The 20,359-nt window shown below is 45.9% G+C and overlaps 1 protein-coding gene across 1 annotated transcript; it reads left to right on the forward strand.

Moving 5' to 3' along the window:
* The first annotated feature begins 14,585 nt into the window (after positions 1–14,585).
* Positions 14,586–19,873, forward strand: H3-3A (H3.3 histone A). The gene is made up of 3 exons (XM_081998482.1): positions 14,586–14,866; positions 16,350–16,503; positions 19,235–19,873. The coding sequence occupies exons 1-3, from the start codon at positions 14,739–14,741 to the stop codon at positions 19,361–19,363; spliced, it is 411 nt and encodes a 136-aa protein (XP_081854608.1). The 5' UTR covers positions 14,586–14,738; the 3' UTR covers positions 19,364–19,873.
* Positions 19,874–20,359: the final 486 nt, after the last annotated feature.

A 20,359-nucleotide genomic window follows, 5' to 3' on the forward strand; every position in this document is an offset into this window, starting at 1 on the left:
CTGAAAGGGGGTTGTGGCAATGAGGGTGTTGGTCTCTTCTCCCAAGTAACTAGTGATAGGACAAGAGGAAATGGCCTCAAGTTGCGCCAGGGGAGGTTTAGATTGGATATTAGGAAAAATTTCTTCACTGAGAGGGTGGTCAGGCATTGGAACAGGCTGCCCAGGGAGGTGGTGGAGTCGCCATCCCTGGAAGTGTTCAAAAAACGTGTGGATGTGGCGCTTCAGGACATGGTTTAGGGGACATGGTGGTTCTGGATTAATGGTTGGACTTGATGATCTTAAAGGTCCTTTCCAACCTAGTGATTCTGTGATTCTGTGAAAAGTTGCTCTGACAAGAATTCAATGTTTCTCACTTCTAAAAGTGTTCCTAGACATAGGGGATATATATATATAACATACATATCACAATATGAAACAAATGTGTATGTTCCTTTCAGAATATTCTAAGTGTACAGAGATATTAATAAAGGTAAATTTTGTCCACCGACGTCGCTTCAAGAATTTGAAAACATGTCTTTTAAGAGTGGGTTTTCTGTCTGCTAGACAGTCGGTCATGTACTATTGGGTATAAGGAGACTGGTTCACCTGGATATATTTTCTTTTACATTTTAATGGTATCCCGAAGTGTAAGTTGCAGATAATACATTTGCAAGACTTAAATGTGTTACATGCTTTTGGATTAGTTTTGCATGGAGGATCAGGACAGAATGAAAAGAAACCTTTGTGTGCATGTTCTTAGGCCAATAATTAAGATGCTGTATGACATGAGGGAACATTTTTTTTTACTTCAGATACTATGACATCATACTGTTTGACAAAAGTGTTATTAACCGTAATGTATATGAGCTGATATTTGCAAGGGCAGCTTCCTGCCAAATGTCAATAGTCATCTGCTTCAGCTTTTGTGTCATCAGTGCAATGGGTAGAGACAGTGTGTTAAGATACTGGGTTAGGAGCAGGTAAGGGAGAAATACAAATGTTGGGTTGGGTTACTTATATTACCCTTGTATTAATACAATAGCTACTGTTAAATATACTTACAGTCTCACAGTGAATGCCTAGATATCAACTTCCTAACAAGTCTGTGGTGAATAACTATTTTATTCTTGTTACAGCCCACAGTTGGCAATAATGCAGATACTTAGACATAATCAAGATTTTAAGATAGCTGTAAAACTGGTTTTGCCCTCACATTAATCCCTTTGTTGTACTTAATATCTTTGCCTCCATTCTATGCAAGGATGTTTAAACTGGGTGTCCTTTCAGGGAAGGAACATGTATTGCTCTGCACATATATATCCATTGAACCTGAGAAACTAAGGTCCCTTTTTGTTTGGCCATAAGTATCATCAGCACAGTTGGCCTTGTTACTGTTAATAATAATTTTAAATTTGGCAGCAATAATTTGAGATGAATTGGCTAATTAGACAGATGGGTAATACTGTAGAAGTTAATAGTTAAGATTCTAAGATTTCCTTAACCTTGTGTCTCCTCTCATGTGCTAGCCATAGTGCTTCGATTTGGTCTGTTTGAATTCATTTTAACTGACTACAGCTGGGGAGCGATGAATGTAGTTAGTTGGTAGTGTACAGTATATTTTCTAGCAAAACAATACCAAAAATAGGTCTCTGCCTCTTTACTTTTGCTCTCCCTGTAATGAAACTAACTGCTTTTAATTATAGCTTGCAGAGACACTGTGCTGAATTACTTCATCTCTGTGTAAGGACTGGATTCTGGTTTCTTAATTGGCATCTGAATGTTTGGCAACTTCGCAAAAACCCAAAGCTAAGAGTGAGCATATGGTACAAGATGTGTATTATGTATGTGGTAGATCTCTATTATCTGTCAGACCCCTATGCCTTAAAGTTTTTAAGAAACGGGAGAGAGTGAACATTGCATGCCCTTGCAATGTGAGCTTTTGAGCCCATTGTGGCACTGTCTACAATAATTTGAAGCTCCTAGACCAAAGTAGTTATACTGAAGTGATCAGCTGAACGGAGGGGGGAGAAGGTCAAGGTATCCTCATTTGTTTTTCAACTGACATGAAAGTTGATTTGGAAATGTTCCTTGCTAAAACTGAAGTTGCATTTCCAGTAGTTGGGAGGAGCTCCCAAATTACATTACCCCACCCACATCTGCTTGCTTTCAGTTTACCTGGGGAGATTCTACAAAGAAACTGAAGGAGCAAAGGAGGACAGCAACAAAAGGGAGAGCACACAGGACGGGTCTAAAAAGACAGAAATTTAAAGCAGAGTGCCTCAAGCGGGTTAAACCCTCATTTTGGGTCATGTTCAGCAGAGATAACACATGGTTAGCAGCCTGTGGCACGTTGTGGGTGTTCATAAATCCTGCGTAAAGCAGATCGTGTCACTGATTTGTTAGTCCCTTGATAAAATGTTATGAGTCAGATCCTCAGCTAGCGTAAATTTTCAAAGCTCCATTGGCTTGAGGGAGAAACATCAAGTTAAAGATCCAGTCTGTGGTGTAGAGAGGCCTCATTCTTTGGGTGCTGAGTTTGACATGGCTTCCTTTTGACTGCATCATTATAAGCCCCACTTACATTCAGACAACATTCTTGTAATAGTAGTATTTATCTCCTTGTGTAGGGAATGTTCTACTAGCTTAAAGAGGACCTACAAATGAGTAGTAATGTATGCAGGTTTCTATTTGTTTCTCTTTAAAGAAATTGTACAAATAATTTTTAGGGAAAATGCTTGGCTTTTTTTGGTTTTATATGGTAAATTCAAGTTGGAGAATACTAATGTTATAACATTACAGACATCTTGTCGGCTCGATATTGGAATAATTTGCCATTTTGTTTATACAGCATCTTTTTGTACCCATGCAATTGAAATTATATTGTTAGTATGGTGTTTAAGGAATGTCACTGGTGTATTTTGGACTCCCCTCCAGTGTTTCTTCTAATCCTTTCCAAAATAGAGGTAATTATGTGTCATCTATAAGGAATATGTAATACAGCGTACTTTGCCCCTTGAGGATCTTTCTTAAGTCACATGTATGTGAGGCCTGGAAAAATCATGTCCTCACATGGTTGTATTTGAATATTAGCAACATGACAATGATACAGTGGTGCATTTGTTCCTTCGTGTTCCTGTCTGACTTGGCTCTGGCTTAGAAGTGATGTTGGTGTCAGAATATGCCAGATTGTTTCTTTCTCAAAGCAGGACTATGAAGAAGTCTTGCCAGTGCGTGAAGGTCACAGTTGGAAAATCTTGTTGATGGTAGTTGTTTTTTTTTCGCCCTGTTGTTCTTTTGTAGCAGGAAGTTATAGGAACAGTTTGTCAGGAGAAGCCTTCATGCCACTTGAACCGTGTCTCACATCTGCAGAACTGGGCATGGCACCAGAGTGTGTTCACTGCATGGGTTTGTGTGGGCAGCTCTTTACCTGTAAAGGCTCTGCCAGTGATCTTGTGGTTCTCATAACTAAGAATCTTAAATATTGCAGATGTGGTGTGACTAATCTTCCTGGCCCTCTGAGCCACATACCAAAATTTAGGACTGCCAGACAGCCAGCTCGGTCTTCAGCGAACCACAGGAGAAGCGCACTGTGTGCTTTTTGCAGGTGGGAAATGACAGTGGCTCCCAGGAATGCTAGCTGTCCATTGCGGGTCAGGGCTAGGCTGAAGGGTGTAACATCAAGATGTAACATAAAGTATGAAATGTCAACTTCAGTAGCATCTGATTAATTACTCCCTCTCACAGTGGGGATTTTTCCCACATAAGCACAGCCCCTTTGTTGGACGTGGGACAGAAGTGCCAGCATGGGAGCTGTGCTTGAAAACCTTGTAGCCCAGGGGAAACAGGCTGGCAACCTTCCCTGTAGTTCTTTGTTGCTGAGGTGTCAAGTGGTGCTGCTTCTCTGACTCTGTCTTGAGATCCATGATCTGCAGTCCATGTTAAACCTAGCTGATGTTCTTCACTTTAGCTGCCTGGATTGTGGCTTGTATTTTAACATCACTTGCATACTTTAAGTAGTAGTGCCAGGACTTAGCATGCAAAAATTGTATCAAGTCCTCACAGAACACAAGATTTGCCAGAATCATGGAATGTTAGCACATGTTAAATTTGTGCATTCTCATTTACCTTCTGCTGCTTGTTTGTTTGTTCTGGTGGGTTTTGAGCTGCTAGGGGGATCAAGCTTGTCTCTGCAAGCACAACTGCCTGACACTTTCTTTAGAATTCAAAAACAAAAGATGAGATGTTGATGTTATCACCTGTCTGCAGGGGTTTGGGGCTTTTACCAAAACTCCTCAAACCCACTGTAAAACCAAAGAGGGAATTTTGTCAGCAACTAAGACATGCAAGCCATATATGAAGAACTGGTGCTGCCTGACAAATTCTTCCTGCATACCAAGGGTCACTCGAGTCCTTTAAAGCACCTGGGCCCCATGAATGTGGCTTTGCAGTGCTCACAAATAGAGCAAGCCTTAGCAGGCATCATTTGATCAGAAGGAACTACCCACTGCCACACCGTTCCTTTGCACCCTTGCTTTTCCAGCTTTCTTCTGACCACACATTTCTTGTGATAGAGAGCATGTTTGAGAGCCAGGAGCTTCTAATTCTGGCTCTAACACAGCCTTCTTCATGACGTGAAAGCAGGTATATGGATATTTTTAAAGGATTTTTTAAAAAATAGCCTTGAATTGGGGTGCCCACATTTGGGTATGTAGTCGAAAGCATACTAGGCCTGATTTTCAGAAGTGGTAAATACCCGTGAGTCCTTTTCTTCTCAGCTGGGATTGTAGATACTCAACAATGAGTAGTCAGGACAAATTGGTTATTCTTTAGAAGGCTTGAACACGAGTTGTGTTGCATAAGTTTCTAAGCATTAGGAAACTAATGAGCCGCACTAATATTAAGCACTATTCTTAACAGCAACTGCAGTTTTCACATCAAGATACCTTATGAGATGTGAATTTGAGAGGACGAGGAGGAGAAATGAAGAAAAATGATCTAAAAATGTGGTACAGTAAAGTATAGTCTACAGAGTGTGTGACTTACAAAGAACGTTGGGAAAATAGGAAGTTTCAATTTCTTTAAAAAACCCCAAAACTCTGTAGTCTCGTAAGACTGAAAATAGCTTAATTGATGCTCTTTGCTGTTGCTTTAAAATATACTGTCTACCACTCCATCTTATCTTTCCCTTTTCTGCTGTCTCTCAGGAGATGAGTTCACCAGAAAGTGGGTTTTGAGATTTGGGAGTACGTGTTAAGAAAGATGGGATATGGCAGAACACTTCACAACTGTGTTAGGGTCAGCCCTCAGAATAATATTTTCATTTCTGAGACCCTTCCTCAGCTGACTTTCACAAATGAGACTTGTGAAACATCAATGCCATTTCAAGACAATCTTACTCTCGTGCTTTTAGAAGGAAGAAGCAGATCTATTTTGAAAGTAACCAGTCTACAGGATATTGGTCCAAATAAATGGTGATATTGGGAATTTTACCTGATATTTTGGTCTGCTGTATGCTGTTGGGAGTCCGAATACTGTGGTCTGTGCTGTTTGCATTGTACTAAAGTATGGCTGAGTTTGGCTGCTGGCTGCTATCCCCAGCGCCTTCATGAAGAAGAGATTCATATCTCATGAGATTACCCCACTGAGCAAAGAAATGAAGTAAATAATATTACTCTTTCGTTTCTGTCAAGTGTAGTAGCTCATAGAACCTTTCAAGGCAGGGTCAGCATGGGCTAGATACTGCATCAGTGCATAAAAAGACATCCTTTACAAGAAACAGCGCTGCAAAAGGAGGCCAATGTGAGCCTAATGGGTGGTGGAAAACAGTGAGCTTTTTTTTTTTTTTTTTTACCCCTTCCTAATGCAGGCCTGCAGGGGGTTATTTTCCAGTGTGCGTGAGTCTTGGGCCAAACCAGCTTGCTGAAATTCTTCTACAACAGGAGCTCCAAGTAAATCACTGTAGTAGTAGGGATCTTATTTGGGAACCAATTACAGCTTGTGCTGGTTGTTTCTCCTTGGCAGCTATAATGAATCTATCAACACAGAAGTACTAGGAAATAAAAGATTTTACAGTAGTCTCCATTAGGATGAAGCCCACAGGCTATCCAGTTCCTTCCACAGTACAATACAGTGCTTCAAAAAGATGGAAAAGGTTGTTATGATAACTTAGTCATGTGTGAAGAACCAGGAGAGCTAAAATGAGTTTAATAATTTTCTCGTACTGTAACTTTAGGAAGAAATATTCCCCAGAACAAGTGCTCTTCCCTATACCGCAGAAAATCTTTCAAAAGCTGACTTGAAATGTGTCTGTCAATGCAAACTAACTCAAGCAGGTACAGTACATTTCAAAATCTTCTATTATCATTACAGAGGATAAACTCCCTTTTCTTTTTACTTGTTTACCAGTCCTTTCACTCAATGCCTTTAGACATATTTTTATAATTCTATTTCACAGCAGATCTCTGAAATATATGATGACATTTGATCATATTTTATCTAAAAATCACAGATACTCCTTGTCATATCATATAATTTCTAGTCTTTGGCAAGGCTGTACAATAACCTCACAATTATCTGTTGTGCCCTATTCTCTATCTGGTGCTAGGATTCAGTTTCTGTTTCAGTTAACCCTACAGTGCAGTCCAAACTGACAGTATCTGTTTAAGAAAAATAGCATAATACTGTCCTGAGAAATGGAAGAAGAAAAGGTATAAGCTTAGAGAAGTCAATAAGAAACTGAAGTTCTCTTGACAAGGGGGGGTCTGTGACTCTGTAAACATGTAGTGCTGTTTTTATTGTTATTGTCCTTTATCACCCCATACATTGAAACAAATGAGACTATAATTATCCAATATTAAGCATGAGTCATACAAAATGAAAACATAATATAAAATAGAGTACAGCTGTTTAAAAAGCTACCTATGTTTCTGTTTAGGATTTTTATAATGTTAGTATCATAGTAACACTGCTTTTTTGGTGTAATATTTCAAGTCCTGTTTCCACCTTAAGATAATGAGCTGTTGTATACAAGCCCTTCAAAGCTGATAAGAAAAAAATGGAGACTCTGGTTACAGCTACAATGCATCTTACGTACCTGGAACTGTTCTTAGCTGTGTGTCAGGCAGTTAAATATATCTTTAACTTCCAGTCTTTAAAAGGCAATGGACTTTATATTTTTTTTCATAAAAATTATATTAAAATATCAAGCATATTTAAAAGGCTACTATAAATAAACAAATAAGCAAACAAGATAGGAATAGGAGTGGAGCTTTGGCATGTTGTTATAGGGTGCTCTTAGAGGTTTTTTGTGTAGCATTCTTTCCAACAGAAGAAACTCACTGGACCATGGAAAAGAAAAAAATTAGCGCTATTTTATGTAATGTTAGTTACCCTTTCATGTTCTGTAGGACCTCATTAGGAGGATGAGAGATGAGTTCCAGCAGTGAATGTATGTTAATAATAGGCAGTACAAATGAGATTATAAGAAGAGAATCCTGGATGATACACAAGGAATTAGAGCCAGGAGTCCATATATAAAAGCAGACATGTACTCAGTGAAACTTGATAGGAGAGGAACTGCAAAGGTGGAGGCTGAGTCAAACTCATCAAGCCTCCTAAAAATTAGTGATAATCCAAAAAAAGAAGCAGGATCCAGGAGTCCTGAATCATCTTCTCTGTGCTATTGTAGGCTTATTTTCACTCTCAGAACTTTGTCCTTGAAATTCCTTTTAGGAGAAAGTTTTCATTGAAACAGTAAATGTAAAAAAAAAAACAACAACCACAAACCAAAACAAAAAACCCCAAAAAACGTTGGGAGGTAAAACCAAAACAGATTTACTGCTCTTGGGCTATGAGACATTAGAAGAATGCAGTTTGTCTCCAAAATAGATTGTTCTGAATCCCCTACACATATGTGACGCTTAAAGTGTGAAAAGTAGTAGCTTGGACAGGACTGATAATTTTGCATTTTAAAGTAGTTGTCTCTCTTAAGCTTTCCTAAAGAACGCAGGAATTCCAAGAATTTTTTCATGTGGCACATACACTCTTTCCTTATTATTTAAAGAGGAGGACTTTCCTTAGGGATCAGTCTTCAGGGAGACAGCTTAGCATGTGTGTAAATTTAAGAGTATGTTTCTTCCATTGAAGTCAATAGAGCTTGAGTAGGTGCTTAAAATAAACACGTGTTTTAAAGTTTTCTTTAAACAGCGGGCCCATAACATCTAATACATGTCAAATATTTTAGAGAACAGCAAAAGGCAAAATACATGATTAAAAGACGCAATGAAAACAGATGAAAGGGAAGAAACAGCGGTGTCTACTACTATTACACAACCTCTTATCTGTATTTCCAGTAGGTGCCAATCTCTAAAGGTGAGTGTACTATATAACTGCTAGTTTTGGTCAGTGTATTTTTTGCTTGTATATTGACAGAGAGTATAAATAATACACCCCACAGTGCACATATCTATCATTTGTAATAGGCAATCCAGCATATCGAAGAGCTGTGCTTTGCAACGGCTGTTATTACAATGCTGTAACTTCAGTGGTGTACAAATTCATGACGTAGAAAACTTCAAGACAGATAATTATAGAAAACTATTTTCACAGAGACAAAATTATTGTAAATAATTTTGAGGTTTTAAATGACTTGTACTTTTCTTCGTGACAATGATCCTACCCCTAGTAACATCCTAGTAAAACCACTGGAAATAGTGTATTTTCATCTTTTATGTAGGTGATTATTTAGGAATACATTTAAATCCGCACCAAAATGTACCGTTAATACAAAGTTAAGGTTACAGATGTTTTAATTCTGCCAAAATACATCTTAAGAGGAAGGTAGTTTGTGAGCATTTTGTACTGAAATTTTTCTTCAATTTCCAGGAGGAGTTGTAACTCTATAGCAACTGCAGCCAGAAACTGAGTGGCAGGCTAACCAGGACTGCAGTGAGGACAAAGCAACACTGGACTGGACTGATGAGGATGGAGACTGGAATTGGCTAGGAAAGGCTGCCCAGCCTGGGAGCTGCAGAAGGAAACACGCTAGGCATGGGACTGGGGCTGGCTGAAAAACTAGGGAAAGGTGGGAGCAGTTTGGCATGAAAATCAAGAGGATAAAAGATGGAGATAGGGTGAAGGAGCAAGGTGGCTAAAAGTGAAACTGCCTGAGCAAATACAGTGAATCGAGGAGGGTGTGGGGGGAATATGAAATCATAAAATGGCTGGCAGGCTGGGAGCTGGGACAGGGAATTGGAGTGAGGATGCAGAGCTTGAGTGCAAAGGGTGGTTGGAGGCCGTTCGGTAAGTGGGAGGAGATGGATCTGAAGGCAAACAGGAGGGGAGAACAGGAGGGGAGAATTGGGGAGATACTGGAAGTAGCGGTAGAGTGAGTGTTGTAGATAAATAAAGCTAGTCTTTTATAGGCCTTCCCTCACTGAAATATCTGTGTAGCTTTTTGCATAAAATTAATAACCACCCCAACTTCCCCTGTGTAATAGTAGGGGACCTTTCTCTGTTTGTTGAGTTGGAACTAGACTAAGTCATTTGGCTTTTTAGCATGTGCTTTTGGGGGGGGATAGGAGAGAAATATTTCTTCTTTGATCAGAGACAATTTGGAGTTAGGTAAAGCAAACTGTGAATGTCTTTTAAAACAGTGGAAAGCCTTTTTCAAATGTTTCTGAAAGATACCCGCAATGTTGCTTAAAAACAATGATACTGGGAGACTCACTCTCCTTTGTCCAGACAACCTCAAAAAGGCATGCTTCATCTGCTCTGCTGGGTTTTGTCCCGGGGCTTGTAATCTGTGCTGTTGCAAAGGGAAGAGGCTGCTGCAGTTGTTTGCGGGTCCTTGTGCAGTCTGCGATGTTACGGGGGTTGATCTGTTAGCTCTTTGGCCACGGGTCTAGTGTGTTGTCCTGGCACGTGAAGCTGACTAGGAGCTATTTGAAGGACTTGAGCTTTTGAAGTCTTTGCTCCAAAGCAGCAAGTGTTGGTTTTTTTTCAGTAACAACTTTGAAACTCTATTTTCACCTTGATGCGGTGAGTTGCAACTAATCCAGCCAGATACGAAAAATGCCTGCCTTCCTCTGCCCAGAATCTTCTGGGTGAGATGAGAGTTTCCCAACAAGGTGAAGGTGAAAGAGAATATTTTGGAAAATGCATGCTACTCGGACAGCCAAAATGAGTATGGGCTGTGGAAGTCTGCCTCTCTTTGCTGGATGAGGGCTGTGCTAGAAATGTCTCAGACAACTTCTGATTTGAATGTTCCTGTTTTCTGTCCGGTATAGTTTGAGTCGTCTTTGGCTCTGATCCAGACCAGCTGTTTTCCATCCTAATCTTATTTCCTGTAGCAATCTGGACACGTTCGCAGTGGCGGTGGCAGTGGTCACGCCGGGTGAGGATGAAGTACTGCGGTTGTCCTTGGCATGTTGTCGTCGGTTAAACCGGTGGAATCTCATTAGGTTAGATTTCTGCATGGCCGCTTACAGAGGCTGAAGGGTGGAAGATCCCTGCGGTCTGCAGAGATGAAGGCTTCCGGGAAGGAGGAGCGAGGGCTTATCAGTGCTGCTGGTGAAAGAAGAATGTTGGGAGTCCTTGCAGTGTTGGGCCAGCTCTTTCTCCAGCGCCCTATTGGCACGGAAATAGCATTTGTGGTCCAGCGTGGTAAAGCTTAGAGGGCTGCCCCGGAGCTGGACCTCTTCCCATAGCCCTGGAAAAGCAGGTTTTTAATGGCGTTAATCAGGAAAGGATGAAAGGAGGGTGCAAAAGTGGATAATACTGGAATAGTTTTGCCTTATCTGGGCTTTTTGTTGGTCTCGTGCAGGCTGTTAACGCCTCAATCCTGCCTGCGGTATTTCTTAAGCATTTTAAATCGGGCGGAACTACTAGCGGTAGAGCAGGCAGCGGCGGTGGAGTCCTAGACGCAAGAGACAGACTTGCTCGGCCCCAGTTTCCTGGGGGAAAGCACTTTCGGCCGGGCTGGACTCGCTCTCCGCCGCGGGAGGTGGCCCGAGCGGGCAGCACCGGGGCCGGGACAGCCGCCTCGCCCCGCCCCGCGCCCCGCCCCCGCTACACGTCATGGAATTCCGGGACGCTCCGGCCAATGGCTGCGGCCGGGCCCGGGGCCAGCGGCAGAGGGCGTCGCGCCAGCAAGCCGGGCGCTCGAGCCGGGCACTCGAGCCGGGCACGGGTGGGTGCCACCCGCGCGTGTCAGTGTCAGCGTCGCGGGCGGCGGGGCGGGCGGAGCCCGGCTCTGCTCTCCCCCAGGTTGCCGCAGGGCGCCTCAGGGCTCGGGCCCCGCCGGGGGAGCCAGGGAGGGCCGCAGCGGGTGAGCGCGGCGGGGCCGGCTCCTGGCTGCGGGAGGAGGATGTGGGGGGTGACCGTGGAGCGGTGGAAGCACGGCTGCTTCCTCCGCGCGGCCGAGCCTGCTCAGAGCCAGAGCTGATGGCGGCAATCCGAACGATGACTCTCTGGGCAGCTTCCTGCAGCTGGGAACTAGTGCTGCCGGCTTTCAATTTGTCCAGCAGCTCGTTACGGGGGGTGTGTGTTACGTGAGGAGTTGGTGCCAGTTTCGGTGCCTGGCTTGTAGAGTTTACAGAGTCTGCAAATACTCCATTGTATAACACTGTACGGCTTTGAGTACTTTCTGCCGGTCCACTAAGGTGCTGCTGCTCTCGTAAAATAATGTCAATTGATAAATTACTCCACTAATTCTTCTCTAACTAAAATCCTTTGTAGCTTCTTTTTCCGACAGTCGCCTCTCATACAGCTCTAACCCTACAGTGAGTTTATGTCTGGTGTGTGGCTACACCAGCCTGTGTAGTGCGGCCCGTTGTGTTTATTTGAGTACCAAAGCAATCCATATCTATTTTAGCAGGGTGTTCTGCCCAAGATAACACTCTTTTCCTCATCAGGTTTGATTAGGCCCAAACGAATTGCTCTGCTCACATGGGTAAACTGCTTCTACTGCTGGAGGTAGCTTGTATGTTTCTGCACAGAACTGCATTGCATCATCATCATCCATAATAAAGGTTTTGCAAATCAAATACAGCTTCTTCTTATAGGAGGAGTATATAAGAAGTATATAGGAGTCTGCCTCCTATAAATGGCAGTCAAGATGGTGGCACCAGTTTGCCTGAGTACAGAATTTGACTCTCTAGTTGAAATGTGGTTAACAAAATTGCAAGTGACTGCTCAGTCATATTAGAGTAGAGGCTACTTTCCCCTAGGGTATTTTGTTTCTGACGTTAACAGAAAATAAAGTAAGAGTGAATTTTCTTGTTAAACAACATGGCAGCTCATACAACCGGATGGGATCTGTTGGCGATGACAGTGCTAAACTTGCAGTCACTTTTCTAACAGCTTCATTTCAAACTTGGAATAGTCTGACAGCACTGACACAGGGAATGGGACTCCTCTTCCTTCCCAAACCTCAGATTTTCCTTATGACCCGTTGTGCCAGCAGTTTGTGTCCGAGTCAGAGGTGACCCCAGCGGACCCCTCTGAACGAGGAAAAGAGCACTTCCAGGGCAGATCCTCACCACCTTAGCTCTGACGGGCCTGCTTACAGCGAGAATTTTGGCATTGCTTCAGTGTAAAATAAACCCCAAACAAACCCCAAAACCAAAAAGACCCACCCCAAACCGGTAAGACAGGGACTGCTGGGGGGTGACATGGTGCCCTGTACTTTGGCGGGGGTAAGAGCTAGAGCTAGCTCGCTCTGCGGCGCTGGCCCGTGCCCGGCCGGCTGCTGCGGCCCCCTGCCCTGCTTCCCCGGGGATCCTTTCCTGGGTCCTTGCCACCCACCCGGCGGCTGGGGGCCTGCCGGCCCGGGGTGCCGGGCTCCGGTGGGGGCGGAGGCCGCCCGCCCCGCTCCGCTCCCCGCCCGTGCGTTGGAGCAGCCGTTGGCCCCACCGTGGCCTCGCGCGCCCCCGGCCCGCCGGTGGGGGGGTGGGTGCGTGTGAGGGCGGGGGGGGCAGGGAATCCCCCTCGCGCGCGCGGCGTGTCTTTTGTGTTTGTACACACGGCGCCGAGGGAGGGGGCGGGGCCGCGGGCGGGGCCGCGCCTTCCCTCCATTGTGCTCCATTGGCGGGTGGGCGGGGCAGGGGCGGGGCGCAGCGGCTGGGGGCGGGGCCGAGCGGGGGGCCGGCCCTCCCGAGTCAGCCATCTTTCAATTGTGCTCCGAGCCGCCGCCAGCAGCAGCAGCAGCTCCAGCTCCGGCTCCTCCTCGTGCCCTCCCTCCCTCTCGCCCGCCCGCCCTCCCTCCCGCACGGCAGCCGCGCTCGCCCAGCGGACGGGGTAAGTCTGGCGCCGCGCCCGCCGCCCCCCGCGCCCCGCCACCCCCCGCAGGCGCCCCGCAGCCCTCCACCGACCCTCCCCACAAACTTTTGGGGGGCTCGGGAGACGGCGGCAGCCCCGGGTCCCCTTCCCTGCGCCGCCTTCCCGGCGCAAGCCGGAGCGGCTCCCTCCGCCGGTACCCCCGGCCCCTCTTCGCGCGGTGGTTGCCCCCCTCTGTTCCCCTCGCCCCCGCTCCAAACCGCCCCCAGCAGCCTCCCCAGCCCCTTAGCTGCCTCCTCAGCCCGGCATCCCCCGGATCGGGGCTGGGAAGCGGCCGCAAAGAGGAGCCGCTCGGCAGCCCAGGGTAACTCTCCTGCCTTCCTTCCCCTGTTCCCCACAGTTGTTGCTCAGCTTCACCATCTTGTCTCTTTTCTCTGGTCACCGACCATATTTTTTTTCCTATTGCATAAAAAACAATAAAAAGGGAAAGAAATTCGGCGAAGGAACGACCCAAACCGAACGCAATTTTTTGGTTTTCGACTGCAAACTTTTCCGCTGCTTCCCCCTTCATCTGCACCCACATGGTTTGGAGTTCCTTGCGATTTTTTTTGGCGTTATTTTTTACAATTTATTTTTTCCTCCTTTGCAAAAGGACTAGGGCTGCATTTCGTGATTGTTTCCATTTTGTTCTGGGTCTGGGAGATGAGTTTGCCTGTGAGAGGCGCTTGGGAGCGAGGCGGCTTTGGGGAAGCACTTACACAGAAAGAGAAAGACGGCACCCAAAAAACACCCACCCCCCCAAAATAAAAAAGTTTGTTGCTTTCTCGTACTTTATTCGGACCCTTTTTGCGCGATAAATGCCGGTTTGCCGGCGGCTGCTGGCGGCTTGGGGGAGCGCGGGCGGGCGGCGGCGAGGGCCGGGCAACCCGGCAGAGGGCTGGCGGGGGCTGCTTCTCCGCTTTCGCCCGCTCCGCCGTTCCGGAGGAGGCTTTCGCCGGGCTCGGGTGCCAGCCCCCCGATCTTTGCCGGGCGGCGTTCGCAAACACTTCGCAGGTGATGGGCGGCCGGCGGGAGGAGGCGACAGCCGCCTCGTCGCGCTCGCTGGCGGGCGACTCGTTCGGCTTCAGGCGCCGCCGCCTCGCTATTGAACTCATGGGCAAAACACCCCCCCACCCCCCCCACCCCCCGTATTTAATATTTCGCGATCGGCGGGCGTTTTAATTTTTTTTTCTTCTCTCTCCTTCCCCCCCCCCCCCTTCGGCGAACGGAGACGTTAGTCAGCCGCGGGGCTAACGGCTCGCCCCTCCGTTCAGCGGCCGCGGGCAGGGACGCCTTGCGCAGGGCGGTGGGCCGGGGGTGGGGGGGCCGCCCGCCCGCTGGGGGGCAGGTACCGGCGGGGCGTGCGCTGAGCGGGGCGGCCGGCCCTCCTCTCTCTCTTCCCCCCCCTCCTCCGGCAGGTGTAAGGCAGCGACGTCGGCAGGAGCATGGCCCGCACCAAGCAGACCGCCCGCAAGTCCACCGGCGGCAAGGCGCCCCGCAAGCAGCTCGCCACCAAAGCCGCCCGCAAGAGCGCGCCCTCTACTGGCGGGGTGAAGAAGCCGCACCGCTACAGGTAACGCAGCGCCGCGCAGAGGCGGCGCCGGGCCGGCACCGGGCGCACCCCCCCCCCCCCCCCAAACTCCCCCCTCCCTCTCCCGCGGGACCGGCGAGGGCGGGGCGGGTCGCCGGGGGAGGCGGGGGGCGCTTCTCCGGGGCAGCCCGCCGGCACCGCGGCGGGGCGCGGGTCCCCCCGCCTGCCGCCAGAACCCATCAGTGTCCAGCGCGGGCATCGACCCGGTATTTACCATTAGCCCCTTTCCAGGCGTTTCGGTACCGGTGCCTTGATTTTTTTTTTTTTTTTTTTTTTTTAAACACCCCTGCTACGGTGAAGGCGGCTTTGAGATTTTTTTATTTCTTTTTTTGTTGTTTTGTTTGTTTTTTTTTTTTAACTTCTGGTTATTTAGATGCCGCAGGAGGGTTGTGCCGCCGCGAAGTTTATTGTTACCGGCGTATCTTTAATTTACTTGTAGGGTTTGATCCGTCCTCGGCGCTTGTTCCGGCGCCGGTGACCGTGCAGGGAGGGTGATCTGCCGCGAGAGGGCGCGGCATGCCCACGGACGCGCGGGGCCTCCCCGAAGGCTGTCCCAAATACAGACGTTTGTGCACGGGAGGATGTAGGCTAGGACAGGCAGCGGATCTTTTTGACAGTTCTCTAATAATGGAAGTTTTTCCAGTCCTAGTTCGGTGCAGAACAGTAATGGTCGTGCATCAGCTTGGAGGATGCTCTTGGGCTATTCCTTGGGAGAGGTGGGGAAAAAGCGGATTGTGAACGAGAAGCAGGGTAGAAATAGCAAGCTTTATCTCCAGGTCTGTTGGGAGAAAGGTAATGAATCTGGAGTAGGAAAAGAGAAAGTTTCCAGAGAAATAAATGTGGTATTGATTTCCCGGATGGGCTTTGTGTCTGTAAAAGTACGTTGTTAATCTGAATTTGTCGTTCTGACACCAAAAACTGGCACAAGGAAATATGCCAGTTAACTTGGTGCTGTTGCTATAACACACAATATTAAATTCTGTTAGTTCTGTCAATGTTGGCGGTGTCTTAGGAGGGAAGAACCACCAGATTCCCCTTAAAATTGTGCTTGCTGTCAGGCGGATCGCTAGGAGGGCACCTGCAGCGCAGCTGAACCAGCTAACCTGTGGCTCCGTTGCCGTTTGCCACATCTGCGCCCAGATGTGTTAAGTGTCGGCAGGCTAGCGTGCGCTGCTCACCTCTTCTCTTCCCCGTGACGTTGGGGCCTGGAGGGCCTCGCCTGCCTGCCCGAGGGATCCCTGCCGAGGCCGGTGGAAGTTTGTGCAGACCGGTGGTGAGAAAAACAGTGACCCTTTGCCAGTGGAACTGGTTTTGTACTGCAAACGCTGGGACTCTCCTAGTGAAATCGGAACATGTATGGCGCTCGGTTTAGTTCAGATGATGAACCCATATTTTTAAGGTGATGTAGAATATGTTTTCAACACTAATTTTTTTTTTCTTTTAAATTACTATTTAATTTTTAAAGGCCGGGTACCGTGGCTCTCCGTGAAATCAGGCGCTACCAAAAGTCTACCGAACTTTTGATCCGCAAACTTCCCTTCCAGCGCCTGGTGCGTGAAATTGCTCAGGACTTCAAAACAGATCTGCGCTTCCAGAGCGCTGCCATCGGCGCTTTGCAGGTGAGCGTGACCCGGGGGAGGGGGGGTCCCGGGGGAAGGCTGCCTGTCAGTAGGCAGGGGTCAGTGGTGTCACAGCGAGGCACCCCCAAAAGCCCCCCAAGACCTGCAAGGCTGAAGGTATGGGGAGGGCTCCGCCTCCTGCACCCATTGGCCAGGCTGTTTCTAGGGTTAGCCCCAGCTCCGCCTGATTGGTGGGCTGCCGCGGTGGGCGTGCCCCGTCCTGGGAGGGGCTGATGTGGGGGAATGCCTCCCTCAGCCTTCCCTTGCTCAGGGTGGACCTGGTGATGCCCTATAGATACCATAGGCTAAAGTAACGCAGCGGCAGGTCAGCAGCTCCTTACACAGTCTGTAAATGTGTGTTGGGGGGGTGTGTGTTTTGCTCTTTTTTTTTTGGTTTATTTTTTTGTTGTTTTGGTTTTGTTTTTTTAATAGCCCCCACCCCTCAGGCAGTTGCACTGGACAAAAGAGCGCATCTTTCTAAGACACTTAAGATAAATCTGTTTCCTCTATCCTTGAGCTTTGTTAGAGGCTTTGCCTTTGCAAGCTCTGCAGAGGGAAGCCTGGTGTAAAGCATGTTCTAGTGTGTCCAAATGGAGGTCTTGATACCCTCAAATGCTCTTTAAAGAAAACCGACTTGATAAGCCACATCTAAACGTGATTAGAGAAGTAAGTGTCTTTGTATGATATAGTTAATGCTAAACACATTTTTTTTAACATATTAGTTAACTATCTTAAGTATTGAGGGTGAAATACCAATTGTTTTTTCTGGCCCAAATTCCTGATTTAAATTCCTGTATCTAAGTTAGGTCCCCTCCAAGACTCTGTTCTTATCATAGGAACATTTCTTCCTCGTGACAGGAAGACACTCCTGATCAAAGATAGGTCTTCACTATTCTTTTTAGCTGTTGAGAGACTGTTTCAGAACCTGCCTGTAATTGTAGAATATCTGATATGCAGGCAAAATGGTCTTTTTCTAGTTAATGACTTCCACATGATAAGGCCCAAGACGTTTACCATGAGATCCTATAAACTTGAGCACATGCTTAGCTTCAAAAGGTGGCTGCATGCATTTGCAAAGTTGCTGCTTTTGCATTTAGTTGTTGTTCTGTCTTCACTGCTGTGAGTGAATGTGGTGGTTCTTTTATCAGGAACTGCTTATTAAAATTTAGTCAGTAGGTAATACATTTTCTGAAGGCTGGTTTGAATGTTCCTGGTTTTGCATTAAGGAGTTGTTGGTATAGAACTTGTTCATGTACTATTCCTAGTGCTTCCTGCTTACATATTTGGGGGGGGGGGGGGGGGGGAAAGACAAAACCCAAACCAAAACAACCAACTTTTAACTCCTTTAGTACTGTGTTGTTTGTGCCAGCGTGGCGTATTTGGTCATGTGTCTTAACTCATGTAGTGATTTAGCAAAACTGTGTTAAGGGAACTTACGGTACCCATATCCTACCGCATACAATACTACTAATACTACAGTCCTCATCTGATGTAGTAAATATTTTTCTTTCTTCATATTAGATAATCTGTGTTTTTAAGCAGAAACTTTGAACCTAGTAAGTTGATTTTAGCAGTTCCTGGTAATGAAGTGGTTCACACAAAGCTGTTGTCTTGCATATATTCTACAAAGGGGGACCTCAGCCTCCTTTCTCTAAGTGAGCCCCATTATTCCTGCCTTCTCACCCCAAGCATGTGCTGTGTCCTGGTCTGCATGCTGGTCTGGTGTTGGCATGCTGAGACGCTTCCCAGGAGATTGTTAGGTGTTAGAATTCTGTATCAACTCAAAAATATGTAAATGGTTACCGTTGCTGTGCTGGTCTTAATAGCAGCTGACTTAATGTGACCCAGAAGCATAATCGGGTCCAACAGAGCACGTTTCTAACCCAGAATCCTGTCTGTGGTGGTTCAGTAACAGACAACACTGTGGTCAGGGTTGTAGCTTTCCCAGGATAGGGCTCTTCCTTTGCACTCTCAAATGCTGACCCTGTAATTCTCACAGGTGTGAGATGAGAACCTTCTGTGATCGGGAGGGCTGTGGTGTGTGCCCCAAATAGTCATGGTGTGCTTGGGCAGGAAGAAAGTATAGGAATAGGACAAGCATCCGATGGTAATTCTCAGGCTGCTGTCCCGTTTTTGGCGATTCAAGTTGTTCCTGAGTCAAAGGTGGTGTCGTCTTACATCTAATAATTCTCAGTACTTTTTTTTTTTTCTGCTAATTTTTGACTTTTGAATTAAGTCAGCTCTTCAGCATCCTATGGCAAGGAGCTGTGTGCCTGAACTGTGTGCTATGAAGGAATACCTGCTCTTCTCTTCCCTAGCACCTGCCAATTTCACCTGACGCTCAATAGCTCCTACTGTGGAAGAGGCAGCAGACAAGTCACTCGGATAGTGTAACCCACCTTTAAAAAGAGAAGTTCCTAAACAAACTAACATTTTGATAAGATAACCCCTTATCTTGTGAGAATCCCTTTAGGAATATTCCTTCAGTTGTGTTCTGGAGGATGTCTTCACTAAGTGGCAGTGGTACGCAACTTTGACATAGAATATTATTTGGTGGTTTGTAAGAAAACGGTGGTTTTTATTTTTTGAGAATCTAAAATTTTTGGTGTTTGTGAGCGTTAAAGGTAGAAGCCTAAACTTAATGCCATGTTACATTGTACTTGGAATTATTATTATTTTTTCCTAGTGCTTAGAGAGTGACAGTGTTCTTAACTCTTTTCTCCTACAATAGGAGGCAAGTGAAGCCTACTTGGTTGGCCTGTTTGAAGATACCAACCTGTGTGCTATCCATGCCAAACGTGTCACAATCATGCCAAAAGATATCCAGCTAGCACGCCGCATACGTGGAGAGCGTGCCTAAACTTCACTATGATGGGTTTGTCATTCTCGAAGCAAAATCTTCTTCCTGTTATTGGTAGTAATGAACGTTAGATATTTTTTCCATGGGGTTAAAAGGTACCTAAGTATATGGTTGCAAATGGAAAAATAGGGGACAGAATTGGGTATTGGCAAGTTTTTTTCCATTTTCATTTGTGTGTGGATTTTTAATATAAACAAGGGGGCATAAAACATCAATGCGGTCAAAAAAAAATGTTTCGGTGAACAAGTTTCAACAATTCAACTTTATAAGAAAAATTATAAATAAACCTGTCAAATTTTTCTGGACAATGCCAGCATTTGGATTTTTTTAAACAAGTAAATTTCTTATCAATGGCAACTAAATGGTGTTTGTAGCATTTTTATCATACAGTAGATTCCATCCATTCACTATACTTTTCTAACTGAGTTGTCCTACATGCAAGTACATGTTTTTAATGTTGTCTGTCTTCTGTGCTGTTCCTGTAAGTTTGCTATTAAAATACATTAAATGATGCCTGCTTTAAGTCTTGATTTTTAAATATTACATGTGGGTTATATTTGATTTTAAAAAAAAAATCAGCCTTCCCTTCCCTTTCTCTCTTCAATATGTGGCCTAAATACTTAGAGCGGATCTAGGAAACACTGGGGATACTACCATGGCTGAAGTAGTGTATATCTGAGGGGTTTTTTAAAGAGTGTAAAATTTCTGTCTGCTCCATGTGAAAGCAAATGTGGTGAGTATATTACCGGGTGGAGCCTGGAGCTGGACTGAGCTACAGTGCTAAGAAAAAGCAGTTTTGTTGCTGTTTAGGTTTCTTTCTTACTCAATTTAGTGCTGAATTTGGAAGCGTTTCTGATTTTCATGCTTTGTTACTATGGTATAAATGGTGGGGTGTGGTGGTTTGGGGGTTTTTTTGGTGTGTTTTGGGGTTTGATTGCCTTCCCCCCCCCCCCTTTTTTTTTTTTTTTTTTAAAAAAAAACCCTTTTGCACTCTGG

This window comes from Phaethon aethereus (genome assembly GCF_964289735.1).
Source record: "Phaethon aethereus genome assembly, chromosome: 3".
Taxonomy (NCBI): domain Eukaryota; kingdom Metazoa; phylum Chordata; class Aves; order Phaethontiformes; family Phaethontidae; genus Phaethon; species Phaethon aethereus.